The sequence below is a fragment of the Peromyscus maniculatus genome, chromosome 6 (genome assembly GCF_049852395.1).
Source record: "Peromyscus maniculatus bairdii isolate BWxNUB_F1_BW_parent chromosome 6, HU_Pman_BW_mat_3.1, whole genome shotgun sequence".
NCBI lineage: Eukaryota > Metazoa > Chordata > Mammalia > Rodentia > Cricetidae > Peromyscus > Peromyscus maniculatus.
In genome coordinates, this window is record NC_134857.1 from 109,763,262 (window position 1) to 109,780,037 (window position 16,776).

Below are 16,776 nucleotides of genomic sequence, written 5' to 3' on the forward strand. Positions count from 1 at the left end.
GCACCTTGATTTATGACTTCCTATATTCTGCTACTATCAAAACCCCATGAAACCACTACATCGGAACATGGTATTTAGGGCAACCTACATCTGCAGTCCTAAGCCAGTCACTCACATCGGGCTTTAAGTAAATAAATTCTCTCTTATTCCCTGTGAATTGAGAGCTTTGTTTTTGTTTGTTTTGCATCGACAGAGCTATTGTAGACATACCAAGTTTAATGAACTATTATGGATTGGACCCTGGGCCATGAAAACAGGTATAAAAAGTGAAATTGGGACAGTCACTGAGAACTGACCACGGGCTGGCTACACACTAGCCATTACTGCACCAACGTTCAGTCTCCTGGAACTGTACTACCTTGGTCACTAGGCAATACACACCACAGTATCTGGTAGTCAAGTTCATGCCTGTGATTTCCTTTCCGACAACAAATGGAAAAATACATGAAGAATTATAAAGAAGGTGGTTTATTTGGGCAAAACATATATGGGGATGTTTTTAAACTTTAAAAATCTGAAATCATGTTAAAATACAAAATTTAAAACATTTCTGATCCTCCCATCAGTAATCAATAACAGTAAGAAGAAAATCACGGTAACTTGAATGGGCATTATTTATTTATCTACTCTTCAAGCGTTAATATTAGTGGAAGAACTGAACTGTCTAATTTTCAATAGTGTTCTACCTATCAAGCATAAAAAATACAATGAAGCAGGCTGTCACCATGCAATCATATACCTTCTTTAGTGAATGTGATATGACCTGCTGTTTCCTGAGAAGAAAATACTGAGGTGGCACTTCTAAGTGCACGCTAAGAGAGCCCAAGGGACCCAGAGCCCAGAGATCACTATCTTACTTCTCTAACACATTACAAAGTCCAGCTAGCTCAATCTGATCAATCTGAAGGAGCATGCACAGCAGAAAACATCAGTCCTAAAGGGTGCTACAGCAATCAGCAGGGCTGCAGTCGGGTCTCATTCCTTTGCACACAGCTTGGGAAGACAGGCATGTCTAAAAGAAGAAAACAGTCAACCATCATCAAAGATGTGATCCAATCAAGGGAGCCAACCTCTGTAACCCAAACCGAGCGGTTCAATCTGCTCAGTCTTCAGACATTTTCTAAAGGCTAAGATTGTAAATAAAGACAGTTTAAACAGGCGAAGACGGAAACTGTGTAAAGCTAAAGCAGACCTGCTTCCTCATCCTCATCCTCCTCTTCCTCATCATCGGAAGCTGATGACAAGGGAGTTGGTGTGGAGCTAGCTTGATTATTAACATAGTCACCATACTGCATGCCTGTAAAGTGGAAAGCACAAACACAAGAGTCAAACCGGCAGAAAAGGCAAGGACATAAATCTTGACATTACATTCAAAGTGAGAAAGAACTCTGACATTCCAAAGAACATCCCAGCATGCATATTAATATCAGCAGATTATTATCAAAACCAGAACCATTAGAAAAATCTATGCAAAGCAGTTTAGTAAAAGCGATTTTAATTCGAACTAACTGGTTTAAGCATGAAAAAAGTACCATATATTAATGACACTGACTTTGGAATCCACAGTGGGGTTCAAGAGCATCTGTGAGCTCTAGCTCACTTGACTGTCTTCAGCCTTGGGACTGGTGTAGGGCACTTGCTTTGAGAATGTGCTTTCCCAGCAGGCAGTGATTATTCCTACTGAACTAAATTTGTATGGCGGCATGCTAAACACATTCAGTGTTAGGTTCCTTCTGTATGCTAATGACACTCTGATGGTAGCTCGGTTACCTTAAGGAGAAGAACGACAGTTAAAAAGCTATACTGAGTACAGTTCTCTGCTCAGTGGGGATACTGTGGCCTTAAGTTCACAGCGACAGAGCAGTGTCTTTCGTGAGATCCTGTCAGTGTTGCCCTACAGCCTACGTGTGGGTGGAATAAGATCAAGACGCCTGAACTCCACCATGGAAAAGACACACAGTCTGGTGTGGGTCCCTGTGTAAGGCTTCCTTTGTCATACAGTTACTACATATTACTAACTTAATTGGTAAGGTCAAGATGTGAAAATTAACATCCATAAAAATTTAAAGGAAAATACAACTAACCTAACTTAAAAATGACAACAACACTTTACAAATAGGAGTAAACACATGCTTACAAGGAAAATCTCACAGCTCTATTTTGAAAAAGAACAGCTTCAGAAGCAGAGCTGGGATCTCCAGGTACACTCAGTACACTGGAGGCATGGGAAGCGTCAGCAATCCCAGGCTCTGCCGCCTCACAGGCTCTCACCGTTATTTTTCAGGGGGCCTTTTTGATTATGTGGGGAAACAGAACTCATCTTGAGAGTGAGGAAGTGCTGCTAACAGTCACACCTGAGCTCAGGGGAGAGCAGAAGTTAATCTGCAGGTAAGTAATCCCAAGGGCCGTAGGAAATCTGCTAGCTCTACTGACTTGGGGTTTGTTTTCCTTTGTTTTTCCAGCTGGTTCGCTCTGTAGCCCAGCCTGGCCTTGAACTCACAGTACTCCTCAGTCTCAGCTCCCTAAGTGACGAGATTACAGGTGTGAACTATCACCGTACCTGGCTAGCTGGAACATTTCATACAGTTAAAATGGCAGTTATCTTGAATTCAGCTGAGAAAGTAAAACTCAATAGAAAACAGGTTCACATATTACATAACAAATTGACACCTTCCAAAGTCAGTGGCATGGTCCTCTAACAACCTCTTAAAATAAAAATTTATCTAATATTAGACCATAAGCTAAATATACAAAGAAGTTAAAATTCAACAGATCAATAGCAAAAGGTTTTATACAGAAGAAATCCTGAAATTTAATGACTTACTTTAAATGTCACATTTCTTCAATGGGCTATTAACAGTGTACTTTAAAGGTACACGTGTGTGTAAAGAAGACACAAGACAAAGAAGAGATTCTGTTGTCGTATTAAAGAGGCCACCAGCAAAGGAACAGTGAGAAGAGACCATTCTTCAGGACTGGGTTAGTATGGTTGTTTGCTGATACTACCCAAAGGAACCACAACACAGAGCAACTTTATATACACAGTATAAAAATCAGTATTTTCCTCTCCTTCAGATTTAAACACATTTATTTCAATTATTAGAAAAGAATCTAAAACCTAGTTGAGAGAAAATGAGATGGCTAAACAGTGATTAAAAACTCATATAGCAGTGATTTAACTCACTAAAAAACATTTAAGTAAGAGAATAATATTATGAATTATAGACTTGAGAATATATTGTGGTTATCCATTTACTATATTAACTAAATGTCACATACCTTTCTCCCACCATGCCTTTTAATATGTTCAGAAATTAGCTTACCTTTGCTTGTTCAAGTAAGCTCCACTAAAAGTTTGGGAATATTAATAGATAAGAACATGACATTTCAGAACCACAAAGGAATGATAATAGCTCTGGAAGAAGATCACTCCACACTCAAAGGTCCTGTTTCAGGTATATACAGTATATTTATATATTTAGAACGCAGCCAATGGGGAGCTTTTGCCAAAGGAGCAGCTAACTGCCCCATAACCAACTCCAGCGTACAGGAACCCCACAGTGCTTTATTCAAACCCTCTTTAAGAGCTCAAACCCATACACATGGGTTAGGTCAACCATAAAGTAAGAGACTGTAACAAGGCCTCCCAGAGCTCATCCTGAACCTGCCACAGAACTATACAAAACAGAACCGTTCTTATATTCCAAAGCACCGAATTAGCCAAGACATACGGGCTCTGAATTTAGTGACCCCAAAAGGCAGAGAGCACTCCCAGGATCTGACATAATGAAGATCACCGCGTTAGCAGACTACAGAATGAAGAGGATACTCCCCCGGTAGCAGTACTCACAGGAACACACAAGAAATAAACCCAAACATTAGGATTTCTCTAGGAGTTCTCCTACTGAGCTCTCTCAGGAAGATCTCACTGTTTGACAATGCTGGCCTTTTGCGGGCATACTTCCTGTGGGTTTCGTCTTCCCTATTAAACATGGAATACTGCTATTAAGAAAGTTGAAGAAAAACTCATTTTGTTTTCTTTCCAGTGTGTCCAAACTAAATAAATCCACTTTCCTTGATAAGTCTTGTTTCCTAATTTCTTCTGGAATATAGGAAAATTAAAATTATGGACCCAAATTTCACACTCTCCTTGCAAAATAAATAGAGAAACAGATAGTAGGCAGGTAGGTAGGTAGGTTGACAGATGGACAGACAGACAAATAAGTGATGCGTAGCCCATCCTACCCCCCATTCATTCCTGTGCTCTGGGGATGTACTGACGTGGAGCACATGCCCAAGCTGCATGTGTCTCTTCCGTTTGATCCCCAGCAGGAGGGTGATGCCGGAAAGCACATCTGGATTAAATTACCTACTACTAAAGGTCTTCTACAGAACACATCCTTTGGGACCGTTTAACAAAAGCTATCTTTATTGTGCCCACTCCAGCTATGCTGAAAAGAAACTGAACTGGTCTCAAGAGAACAACCCCACTGTGAAGGCACTTTATTTTTATGTTTTAATACCACAGTTTAGATTTTGAAGCAATTTTTATCTTTCCTAAGATTATCTTCAAAGCAGCACACATTAGAAGACCTCACAAGGGCTCTCATGAAATACCAGCTTTATAATAACCACTCAGATGCCCACTCCGATGGTACTATTTTTCCACCCAAAGAAGCATCCAAACAGCCTCCCCATGCCCCACTTTACAAAGGACACAGTAACCCTGACTTATCTAAAGTTCACTCTGAAATACTGCACTGAAGTAAAAAACCTCTCTCTGTAGCTACAAAGAAAGCATGCTCATTCCTTACATGACTAAGGAAGGACCCACACTTAAGATTTCCTTTTCTGAAGATGCCTCAGGTGCAGGCAAAGCATGTCAGAAAGAGAACTTCTCTGGTATGGTCCTCTTCAGAAGCAAAAAGGGGAGGCGACAGCGTAAGGACAGTGAGTGAGTATGCTTTATCAGCCTGCAGCCACTATGTGTCAAAGAACTATCCATTTTCCGAGTGTCTCGGGACAGCAAAGCAAATACAGTTAAGAAACAATCCACCAATGAGCAGTGTGACAGGGCAGATAAGCACTGGCACCCTGCCAGCACTCAGGAGGTGAGGCAGTCGGATCCTGAGTGTGAGTTCCAGGTCAGGCAGGGCTACCACCTAGTGAGGCCCTGTCTCAAACAAGCAAACAAACAAGAAACAACTGGGACTCTGGGTTCAAATTAGGTTCAGTGACGGACTAGTTGTTAGTGCTTAGGACGTTATCAACTGCTGTGCCCAGTACCGTTGGGTCTTGGAAATCTGACTGGGGCGACGCAGGAAGGAAGAAACTACAGACACTGAAGAAATGACAGACACACATACAGAGAAGCTGAGATCGGGTGGGCTTCGCTCTCTCTGACGGAGAGCACTTAGTAAGCAACCCGGAAACTCAGCATGTTTATTATGTACAGCACAAGGAGGAGGGTTAGTCTTGGTTGGAGGTGGGGGTCTCTGTAAGGGAACAGTCTTAGGCTGTAAATATCCAGGAGGAGGAAGAAGCTGCAGTTGGGAGGAGGAGGAGGAAGCTGCAGTTGAGAGGAGGAGGAGGAAGCTGCAGGTGAGGCTGTCTGTACACACTGTCAACATTCGTGTTGGACCAGGGGAAGGCTGTGGCCCTGAGCCTGACCCGGAAAAGGCTTTGCCATGTCCATGGATCTGAGGCACTGGGTCCTTGACATGGCCGTGCTCATGTCAAACAGACACATTCACTTAGGCCTTCCTCTGCTCCCTACATCTCCCCCTTCCTGATTTCTTAGGTGCTCACGATGACTCTCCACGTTAGTCCAGAGGTGGCTCGCTGTAATGCTCAACACCAGACTGCAAGGATGAGAAGAGGGAAGATCGTAACAGCCGCTGTGCCCAACAAAAGCGAAAGGAATGCTCTAACGGTTAAACAGACTGAAGCCCGAAGCTTGTCCAGGACTGTTCTGTGGTATCAGGAGAAACCATCTTACCAAAGCCTTCTGCATTCCTAGGGTGTGCTGACACAACTGGGCCAATCCTCACTAGCACTGCAGGTCCAACCCCCCAGGGTGGCCTCAGTTTGTTCCCAATCATACGTGCTGTTGCTGTAAGGGGCGGCTGTCACACAAGTCTGAACCTAAGGGCTGTAGCTCACCCCCAGGACTCCAGGCGTTTACAGAAGGGTGTCATCAGTATAAACCGATATGGAAGGATGTGACCGAGCCACTAAAACAAAGAGTGGCCTGGGGCTGTAGGTCCAGTAGGCTCTTCCCCTGACTGGACTTACCTGAATGGATATGATTACCAGACACATCAGAAATGTAGCCGCCGGGTTATTCCCCAGCCCCAGGCCTCGCGCTCCCTCCTCCGACATTTGCATCAGCCTTTTTATCTGCCCCCATGTTGGCGGTGCCGCCCTCCTGGAAGTTTGTGCAGGAGGCCTCCTCCTTGGAGAGCGCTCGACTGGCTTCAAGGGCCACACTTTCGGTTTCTCTGGGGGCTCCGGTCTCAGCCTCTTCACACCTGCAACCAGGAACTTCACTGCGTCCACAGCTCTCTAGATGCCTTGAAGGTACCCAAAGTGGCTGTTCCACACCTTCAGGGAAGACACAAGAATACCCTCCTCTTCCCCACATTAGCACGGGGAACAGGCCAAACCTTTTCCTGTCTGTCATGGCATGTTTCTAGAGCACCTTAGGTTTTATTTCCCTGTCCTTTGGCAGCCAGCACTATTCTGTGGCTGTAAGGCCATCTTCTATACGATTTAAAATTTAATGTATATAAAGCCCTGTTTAGAGAATTGGTAGGGGCAGAGAATGTCCCCCTTTTGCTTTTTAATTGTTGCCTGCGTCATCTAGGGGACCTTTCTACATCAGCCTGTCCCTGAGGGTTGTAAGGAATGCCCATGTTGTAAGCTACTTTGTGTTTTTAATGCAGAAAAGGTGTAAGCAGGAGCACTGTCCACCATGAGGTGCTGGGCATGGCCCATGGCGGAGAATGCAGCAAGGCAGTGAGCAATAGTGTGCTAGCAACCTCCCTGGGTAAGCAGATGCAAACAACATGACAACAGCTAGCAACAGGAACATGCACCAACTCCACTCTCCCAAAGGAGACGACATGAGCATCCATCTGCCAGACAGACAGCAATGGGACATAATTCCAGGGTCACTGCCACTGTCACATGTGACGGGCTGGAAAGGACTACAGTGGGTGGGTGCACTGCTTAACTGTTAGCCTAGCCTGTTCTCAGCAAATGGCAAAGTCGTTCTGTAAAGAGGAGGCACTTTGATGACACAGAGAATGACTATCAGAGGCTTTTATGAAGGCTGACTGCACAGCAACAGGGAAGCCGAGCAAGGACCCTGAGACCAAGGTGTCAGCCATGCATCAGCGTCAACCAGTGGCCTGGCAGAGCTGAATGTGGCCAATATGGCAACCATAGCAAGGACTCAGACAAGGAAATAAGAGTTTCAGAATCATTCCTATGGAAAAGATGGCAGAGCTCTTGATCTGGTGTCCAGCCAATGTAGGCTTGCCTTACTCCTACTACATGGGAGCGCTGGCTGTAAACACAGACATAGGGAAGGCAATCTCACCCCAAACTATGCAGACTGCAGAGTTCAGCTCACTGAGTACACTTTAGAACCATGGAAGAGTGGTAGACAGCTACAACCTTGCTACAAGTGTCTGTAAAGACAGTCATAGCTAAAGCAAGGGGTTAAGACTATATGACCTCAGGAAAATAACCCCACGAATGGGTGTACAATAATCTTGAATGGTAGAAGATGAGAATCAAGCTGGCCAGGGTAATTAGTCCAAGAGCACTGCCCGGCAGTGGACTGCTGCCAGAGCCAATGTTGTTCATCTCCTGAATACGGGATGGCATTTACTTCTGGCTCCTTAGCATTTTCTTTGAGATTGATTTTGCCACCAACTAATAGCAAAGGTTCAAAACCCTGGATGAGGAATGCCCTAAATGCAGCTATTTCAAAATGTTCTGCAGTTGCCAGAGGGCCCCAGTAGGGGTCGTAGGTGATTTAAGAATTTCCAGTCAAAGAGGCATGGCTGGGCCCCAGGTACGAACCTGGACACAGCCACTTTCGTACACCTAGAGCCATCCTAGCCTCAAAAGTACCATGGCATGGAGAAGGAAGATCAGCACCCCTCCTAAATTGTGGGAAATCGGAGAAAGTTCTTGGATAGTAAGCCTAAGTACAGGTCTGAGCCAATTATATATTCCAACTATTGTTGAAAATCATTAAGAGTTTTGAGAAGAATCCTTGTGAGTTTCTAGTTTTTGAGGGTGCACAACATGCTCCTCTATAATTTTACCTAGGTGCTGGGATGGAGATGCCTTTTGAATCTTTTCTGGATAAACAGGTCTAAAGGCCCTTTTTGAGTTCAGAAGAATCCGATGACTGATTAGAACATCACCCATATGCTGGGTGATATGTCTTAGCAACTCAACAACACATTCCTAACCCAGTAGGGCTGCTTTTAGACCCCAGGGAAGTGCTGTGCAGACAGACTATGGTTAGGCAGGAGAGGGGAAAAGCAAACTTTTCGAGCTAGCCAGGATACAGCCAAATGTTGTAAAAAAACAATACTTTAAGTCAACCATAGTTAAATGAAAATGTGATGGTACAGCAAGAGGTGACGGTGGTCCTGGGTGCTGGGCCCACTGCCTGCATGACTTCTTTATAGTCTTAACTCCTGTCACAGCCTCCATTCCTTTTTTAATGGAGAAGACGGGGGTGTTCCGGGGATTAAGGAACTGCTCTATGCACCTGCCCTGTGACTGTTTCTCCACCAAAGCAGTAGAGGTCATTTCCCCTGTGAGTGGCCACTGATCTACCCAGAGAGCTTTCTCTGATGGCCAAGTGATCTGGAAGGCAAATTCCCATCAGGCATGCTGTGTAGCACTGACCAAGGCTGCTAGTGAACCCAGCAGTCATGACACCCACTCTCATCCTTTTGTAACCACCCCGAGGACTTATGGGAGTAGTTACAACTTATGTTTTACCTAAACCCCATAAAGGATTAAATCCCTGGTGCACTATCTAATAGTAGTACAGCTTTGGCTATATAAAAGGACTCCCATTTGGCTCAGATGTCAGCCCCATAAAATCACAAGCATTGGGTAGGGCATATGGCCTAAACCCCCTTGATGACCTCCAGCATGCTGACATCTAAGGACAGTGAACTTTAGAATGGCGTCCAAGCCTGGCTGGCTCCCTGTAGGCTGGTTGTGGTTGGCTGAAGTGGCAAGGCTGGAGGCCAGGGCACATCTGCCAGGTATCAATAAGCCCAAGAAAAGCTTTGCCATTTAAGGTGAGCCTCATTTCTGAGTGATTTTCTGTTACTCCTTGTACTCAGTCACATGGTTTGAAGACCCCAAACCTCCATTGTACAGGACTAAGCTGTAAGCACCTCTCTTCACTTAGTACTGGGGAATATCTCTAGTTAAGCTCTCTTTATTTAACATGGGTGTAGTAGCAAACCAAGTTTGGTGTAACTGAACCAGAACCTTGAGTTCCCCCTGCACAACCTTCATCTATTACCCCGGGTGAATCTACAGCCTCTGTAGGCTCCGGTGCTTTTGCCTAAAAGCAGTCCTACTGTGTCTGCTGGCTCGGACTCGGCCCGCGTTAGGGGTGGGTCTAAGTCAGGAGACAGAACTGAGGTTCACCCCACTGCCTGAGGCTGCCTAACAGAGCTATCAATGGTGCATTCTGGTGGCTTAGGGTTATTGGTCTGTCCTACCAATTTATGGGATTCGGGGTGATAACACCTAGTGTTTGAAGGGGTATCAGGTATTTCCCGGGCTCTCTCAAGGTTGCTGATGAATCCCCATTTGTGAACAGCACTTGTTAACCCAATGGATTCCTCTCTGACATCTCAGGCGTAAATGTGGGAGGCTGTGCAGACCATGGGAGATAGAGGAGGGTACAAGGACATGCTTTTTAAAACAATCTGACATCCTTGTGGCAGCAATCACATGTAAAATGTTTGGGTTTTCCACATGTATAATATAACAGGCACCATTTTTTGCTAGGACATATGTCCACATACAATCTAACCGTCTCTTGTAAATGTAAGCACTTAGGATAATCCCTGAGTGTCTCCTTACAAGTCCTGTCAGCATCTTCAAAGGCCAAGTGATAGGATAGTACCTTTCCTGCCGCAGGGGCAGCTATCCAGTGGCACCCTAGCTTAAAAGAACCAGGCCACAAAGGCTGGCTACAATTCTGGCTCTGCCCAAGGTTCTCCACAAGGTTTATTCCCCTTTAGAGGGCAATTCTCTCTGTGCCATTAAGGCAACTATGTTAAGTTGTTGGTAAGTTTCAACGGATGGTTGTTGGTTCCTTCCTAAGTCCCGGACCCAGAAACAAAAATGCAGTTATAGCAACTCTAGGGCCAGATTACATTGTGCTTGGTCCTCACATAATTCTGTAAACCCTGCCTTGAACAGCAGCTAATCCCCTGGGTTGAGGCAAGATTTCACCATGCTTAGGCAATCAGGAGGCTGGGCATTGCCCTGAGGATACGCTGAATACACCCATGGGTATACAGGGCCACAGGCCCATAGGCTGCTGCACAGACTTGCTCGATCTCCTTCAAGGATTTAAAAGGTAGTCTCTTGATAACACACCATTTGGTTTGAATTCTGCAGATCAGATCCACTCAAACATGAGGAAACAATTAAAACCATTAGTGTCTTCCTCAAATCTTTCAGCCTAACAAGATTTGCTATAAAGGAGTGACATTACATCCCCTTAAAATTCGCTGCAGCTCAGACCCAAAGTGCAATTTCACTCTGGGTTGGTGTCCTCACCCTCATAATCACTGTCCTCAGTATTAGGGTCCGGGGCATCAGGCAGGTCAGGGCAAGCCCACCCTGTGAATTCAATTTGCTTCTCTGCCTCTGCAGATCCAATTCTGCAGGGCCTGCCCTCCTTTGAGGAAACAACCATGGATCTATGGAATCACATAGAAGACTCCAAAAACTGTGAGTGAAAATGGGAATGCACTTGGGTTGTTCAGCCCTGTGTCTCTAGCTTTTTGCCTATCTTTTCCCAACTAGTCAAACTCCCTGTCCCTTCTTTTGGAAGCCAAGGGCATGTCTCCTGAACAGGGCCAAGAACTGCTGGAGCTGTGACGTTTTCACTCTGATTCACAGCTCCCCAACCCTCCTGCAAAGTATCAGCACATGACTGCCCACCTCTGTTATACCTAACACTTCCAACTGCACCCCACCTTTACCTTCATGTTTATCTTTACCTTTATGTGCGAACTTCTCCTTCATTTTTAGCTTTATCTTTACCTTTATTTGCGAACTTCTCTGGGGGGCGTTCCCTCATCCGCGCGATGCAAGTTCCCCACAGTCCAGGGTCTCTGTTCAGGCGCCACTTGCCACATCCAACAGGGCTAGGCACTGGGAACCTGACTGGGGCGACCCGGGAAGGAAGAAACTACAGACACTGAAGAAATGACAGACACACATACAGAAAAGCTGAGATCGGGTGGGCTTCGCTCTCTCTGACGGAGAGCACTTAGTAAGCAACCCGGAAACTCAGCGCTGTGTTCTAGCTGTGTTCTAGGTCCAGCGAGAGGAGGAGGGGCTAGCTAGTCTTGGTGGGAGGTCTCTGTAAGGGAGCAGTCTGGCTGTCACCATCCAGGAGGGGGAGCTACAGCTGATGCTCTCTGCACACTGTCAGCATTCATGCTGACCAGGGGAAGGAAGGCTGTGCCATTTTCCTGAGCCTGACCTGGGAAGGCTTTGCCAGTTCCCAGGAGTCTTGGTATGGACACGCTCGTGTTAAATATGACACATTCACTCAGGACTTCATCCACTTCCCACAACCAACTTGCCCGTTTTTCACAGGATCTGGAGGATGGAGTAGTTACTACCTCAACACTTGTTCAAAGGACTGAGTAAGTCCTGTGTATCACATGCTTAGACATGGCACCTGACTTGAGCATATACACAAATACTGTATATATTCATTACCCCTGTACTTTGAAAACATTTTGTGTATGTAATCTGAAATCAGTATCAGTTATTCTCTCTCTCATACAACCCAGATTAGCTTCAAACCTGCAGTGCAGCTGAGGCTGGCTTGGTTTCTGCAATCCCTGGTTTCTTCCTCCTGTCTATGGAGGTCATACTCTGTCTTCCTCTGGAGCACTACGAGTCAATGAAAGTACCTTCACAACTGATTCTGTATACTAATTTTGTTTGAAAACAAATGGGAAGGTGTTCCAGAACCATCGGATGTTTTCCCAGGTCCACTGGGTATAATCCTACATGAAGGCTGGGAAGATGACTCAGTGTTTGATAAAGCACTTTTTGTGCCCGCGTGAGTTCATATTAGAACCCATATACGAGCCAAGCGGGTGCAGCACCTGTAATCCCAGTTCTCAGGGAGGGAGGCAGACGGGATTTTTGGGGTGTGGTAGCTAGCTAGACTATACAGAATTGTCTAGTTCCATGTTCAGCTAGAAACCCTGGCTCAAATTAGAGTGGAGAGCTACTGAGAGACACCCAATGTTAACTTCTGTCAGGTTTACACATGCACACCCTCCATCCTCATACAGGGAAACATGCATACACACATGCACACCACACACACATACAAAAATAAAATCTACAAGTGCAACCATGCCTAGCTTCCACAAAAAGGTCTGAAAGCCCCTGTACACTCAAGTCCCCTATATAAAATAGTATGGTACATGTACATACTCTATGCACATTCTCTGATACACTTTAAATCCTCTCTAGTTATTTATAATACCCAATACAAAGTAAATGCTATATAAATACCTGCTCTTCTGTATCGTTTAGGGAACGAGAACAAGAACAATGGCTGCATATGTTCCGTGCAGATGCTTCCTGGGTATTTTCAATCCGTGGTTTATTAAGTCTTCAGACACAGAACTTGGGATCTGGATGGCAGTAGTGGTCACATGATCCCCAGCACACTCTTTAAAGATGGAGTGCTGCACAGCCTCCAAGAGCTCCATTTATATAGACTATGACTTGCACAACCACAGTATTCTTGACTCACATAAACAATTAGGTTATAGTTTAGATCTACTCAAAGGCAAAAAAGCAATCTGCTACTTAGATAACAAATGAATAATAATAAGGGCTACAAAGTCACACATCTCCAGTATTGTATTTTTTTGCTACTTATGCAAGTAAGTAAGATCTTAGGGAAATGAAGAGTTTGTCAATAGCCAGCAACAAAAAAAGTCCGTTTATAGTGTAAGGAAGGATATATGACAAGTTTGAATTAGAAATCTTTTGCTTTGCTATTCATTAACCTGTAATCTTGGGCAAGTTACTTCAACTCTATGAATCTCACTTCTTTAATCTGCAAAACAGAGACTTGTGCCATATGATTAATATGGGGATTTTGTTATAGAAACAAAAATACAAAGTATCTTGAATATTGTTAAGTATTCAATAAATGTTAGGAGCTTCTTCTCTTTCTAAAATGTACTAGGAAGAAATTCTGATTGTTTACGCACTGTAAAATGCTAACTGAAAACACAATCAATGGAGAAGATAGAAGAAATCACCATTCAGAGCTCAAGTTCATCCTAAGTGAAGGCTTCCTACCACTGTGCCTTCTGGAAGCGAACACTGAGAACTAGATTCTGTACCTAGACTCACTCACTTTGGGAACCAGTGAGTACTTTGGGCACTGATTCCTTTCAATCAAGAAAGAACTTTTACAGTATACACTCTAATCAGCTGACACAAAGGTGCCCACGGCCACAGAAACACTCACCAATAGTGAGAGCAGCCTAAGGATTCACAGCCTTTTCTTTTCTGAGGTTCAGAACATACCAAGATTTTTCACAGTCAAGACTAGAGATTGTCACACATAGTAAGTACAGTCCTTAAAATAGTCCAAGTGAACTGGAAATACAAACTCTGATCAAATGAAACACAAATTAGGCAGAAACATCAACACTTTGGAATTTTTGCCATATAGGAAATAACCGAGAAAACTTTGGGAAGAAAGGACAGTGTGGAGAAAGAAGACCCAAACAGTCTATGTCAGACCCGTCACTCACTTATCTAAGAATATTCAATTAACTGCATGGTTTGCCAATGATGCAGGTAGAGGTTACAATCCCACCGACACCTCCCATCCCTCTCCCCACAAACTGTGGATGATTAACAATAATGACAAGCACAGAAATCTTCAAACAAGACACAAAGTAAGATGATGATGGTTGATTTACCCTAAAAAGAAAAAAATAGTCTACAATGGTTTAGGAAAGGAAGTTTGGCATCCCAGGATAGAAGGATTAGCAAATCTAAATTATATAAAATATCTAATCAAATAAATTAACACAGAAGACTAAACTGTCACATTTGAGTTCAGATTATAAATTTCTTTTTTCATGATTTCAGTTAGTTATGGTTATACAGTTTGGCTTTTTCAAGTCAGCTACTGAGATGAGTGTACATATGTATAAAACAACCCGCTTCTCACATACCTTTGGTCTGGATTGGCTCCGGGGGTGGTGGAGCTGAGGGCATAGGCCCCACTGGGTGACTTGGAGCAGGAGGCATTCTTGCTGATGAGGGTCCTGGCAAGACTGTGGGCACTATGGAGCTGGACTTGGGGGGCTGGACATTTTCTGTAACAGGGCAAGAAAGAGAGTCTGCAACTGAAGACAAGAAACTGTCTCACCCACAGCACCAACCCTGAAACATGTTAAAATACGTTTGCTAACAAAATGCAATGGATTTGAATTTTTATAGAGGCTCCAGTACCACCACACTGATTTACATCTATAAATAAAGTGGTCCAAACAAATCATTTCCTCCAAAGTGGGAAAATTGTTTTCTGATGTTTTAATAATTTGAAATGATAATTTTTTACTAAAACACCCAGATGTCATTACCTTTCAGACAAAATGAAATGTTTTTCTTTACAAACCATTGAACAGTACCATTGTACTACACGATGGTGACCAAGGCAGAGTGACTAGAGGTAACGGGTTCTCTGAAGTCTGTAAACGGGCTCACATCTCATTTTGCTTTACTTATGTATTTACAAAAACAACCGAGTTACTGTCTCACAGTGGTGGGGGATAGAGGTGTTCTCCCTGGAGCTGTAGACGATCGTGTCCCCTTTGGTTTCATATGGGCTCTGTGCACGGCTGGGTTCTAAGCCTCTTAGAAGAATACCACTCATATTGGGTGTGGGCCCCCCCTAACGACTTCACCTGAATACAATTGCCTCTTTCGGGACTCTGACTCCAAGTATAGTTATATTCTGCAACAAGATTCTGCTTTGGGACTTCATTAGGACCTTGCATCTGAACGTAAACGTATGAGTTTGGAGGGGACACAATTTATTCCAAACAGATTCGTCAGATGTTAACTAACAGTGTAAAAATGGGGAGTGGAGGCCCCCAAAGCCTCCAAGTCACCAGTTCTCTATATCCCAGCATATGTGACAATGCGTGGCCTCCTATCCTTTGGTTACCCACTCACTTTACCCTGTATCTCAAGAATGCAGCTAAAATACACTAAGAAGACCGCTGGCAGCTTTTCTGTATATGGCAAACAGATGTAACAGATCAAGTAATCTACACTGATCATATCTAGTCTTAGCTGAACAGTATTTACGTTGTGCAATGACGTTTTCTGTTTATTTTGAAGAGCACATTAGTGAATATCTTCTACCTAGATTAGGCCTTTAGGAAAAGGTGTGTGAGATTTCTGGAAAAGATGGTAGCTGGCAGCACCTTGGGTGACCAAAAGATGTGTCAGAATAAGAAAAAACAGGCTCTGGTCCAAAGAGCGAGGAGATCTTTGAAAATGTGCAAAAGGATGGATGGGACAGCTGTAAAGTATAGAGAAAAGAAATGCAAACCCAGGCAGATGCAAGTTCCAGCCAAGGGAGTCGAGGAGGAGGAGAAACAGCTCATCCAAGCGGTAAGCTGGACGGCCTGACCCTCAGGACAAGCCCAAGTGTTACCAACCCCAACACCAGTTCCAGGCCTTCACTGGGCAGTGGCTTTTCCCAGGGGATGGTTGGCAGGGGTAAGGAGTTGCCCAGCTCAGAGTGCTATCCTCAGGGGCCAGCATGGAAGGGAACCTCTCATCTTGCACTGTTAATAACTATTTCCCGTCACTGTTTCTAACCAGATGCCCCATTTCAAATGTAACTAAGCAAGAATGTCACCGTAATACTAGGCTGGACCTCTAGAACGCAGTATCCATTGTTCATAGGAGTGAAAAACACTGACAGAACTTCCAGAAAACATGGCCAGAGTAGTGGTAAGCAGTGACTACATAGTACATGAGCAAATACACATGTGTACATGCACAAATATGGGTGTATATCTAAGAATATGTGTAAATTAGGTCGAGGACTGGAAGAAATGTAGGGATATGGTATACAAACAAAATGTGCTCTACTGCACATGCCAATAAACATAGAAGTAAAATGGGCACAAGAGGAAAAGGAGACGGAAGACAGTCAGAGAATAGCTGCCTCACTACTTTTAGTAAGCAGACTGCTACTATGGGAGACTGAAGACCTTGTCAACCCTAGGGCAAGGTTCTCAAAGAAAATACAACTTCAGCAGGGAGGATGTGGGCAGTGAAGAACAATACATTGTCACCAGTGAGAAAGAGACCTTTGGTCAAGAGAGACTCTCAGTCACACGGGATCATCTGGCAGAGTGCTAAGCATCTCAAGACAGTAGGATGTGGTGATCTCTTGGGCCTTCCTAT

The 16,776-nt window shown here is 44.2% G+C and overlaps 1 protein-coding gene across 3 annotated transcripts in view; it reads right to left on the bottom strand.

Annotated features, from left to right (window-relative positions):
• Sec24b (SEC24 homolog B, COPII component) overlaps positions 1 to 16,776 on the bottom strand; it is a 79,684-nt gene that overhangs the window by 41,118 nt on the left and 21,790 nt on the right. Inside the window, exons 3-5 of one of the 3 annotated variants that reach the window (XM_076574981.1) lie at positions 14,523 to 14,666; positions 11,332 to 11,454; positions 1,193 to 1,297 (exon numbers count right to left, since the gene is read on the bottom strand). In XM_076574981.1, the coding sequence (XP_076431096.1) occupies positions 1,193 to 1,297; positions 11,332 to 11,454; positions 14,523 to 14,666 (372 nt within the window). The remainder of the gene's footprint in view (positions 1 to 1,192; positions 1,298 to 11,331; positions 11,455 to 14,522; positions 14,667 to 16,776) is intronic. The other 2 variants (XM_076574982.1, XM_076574983.1) reach the window with 2 other exon arrangements.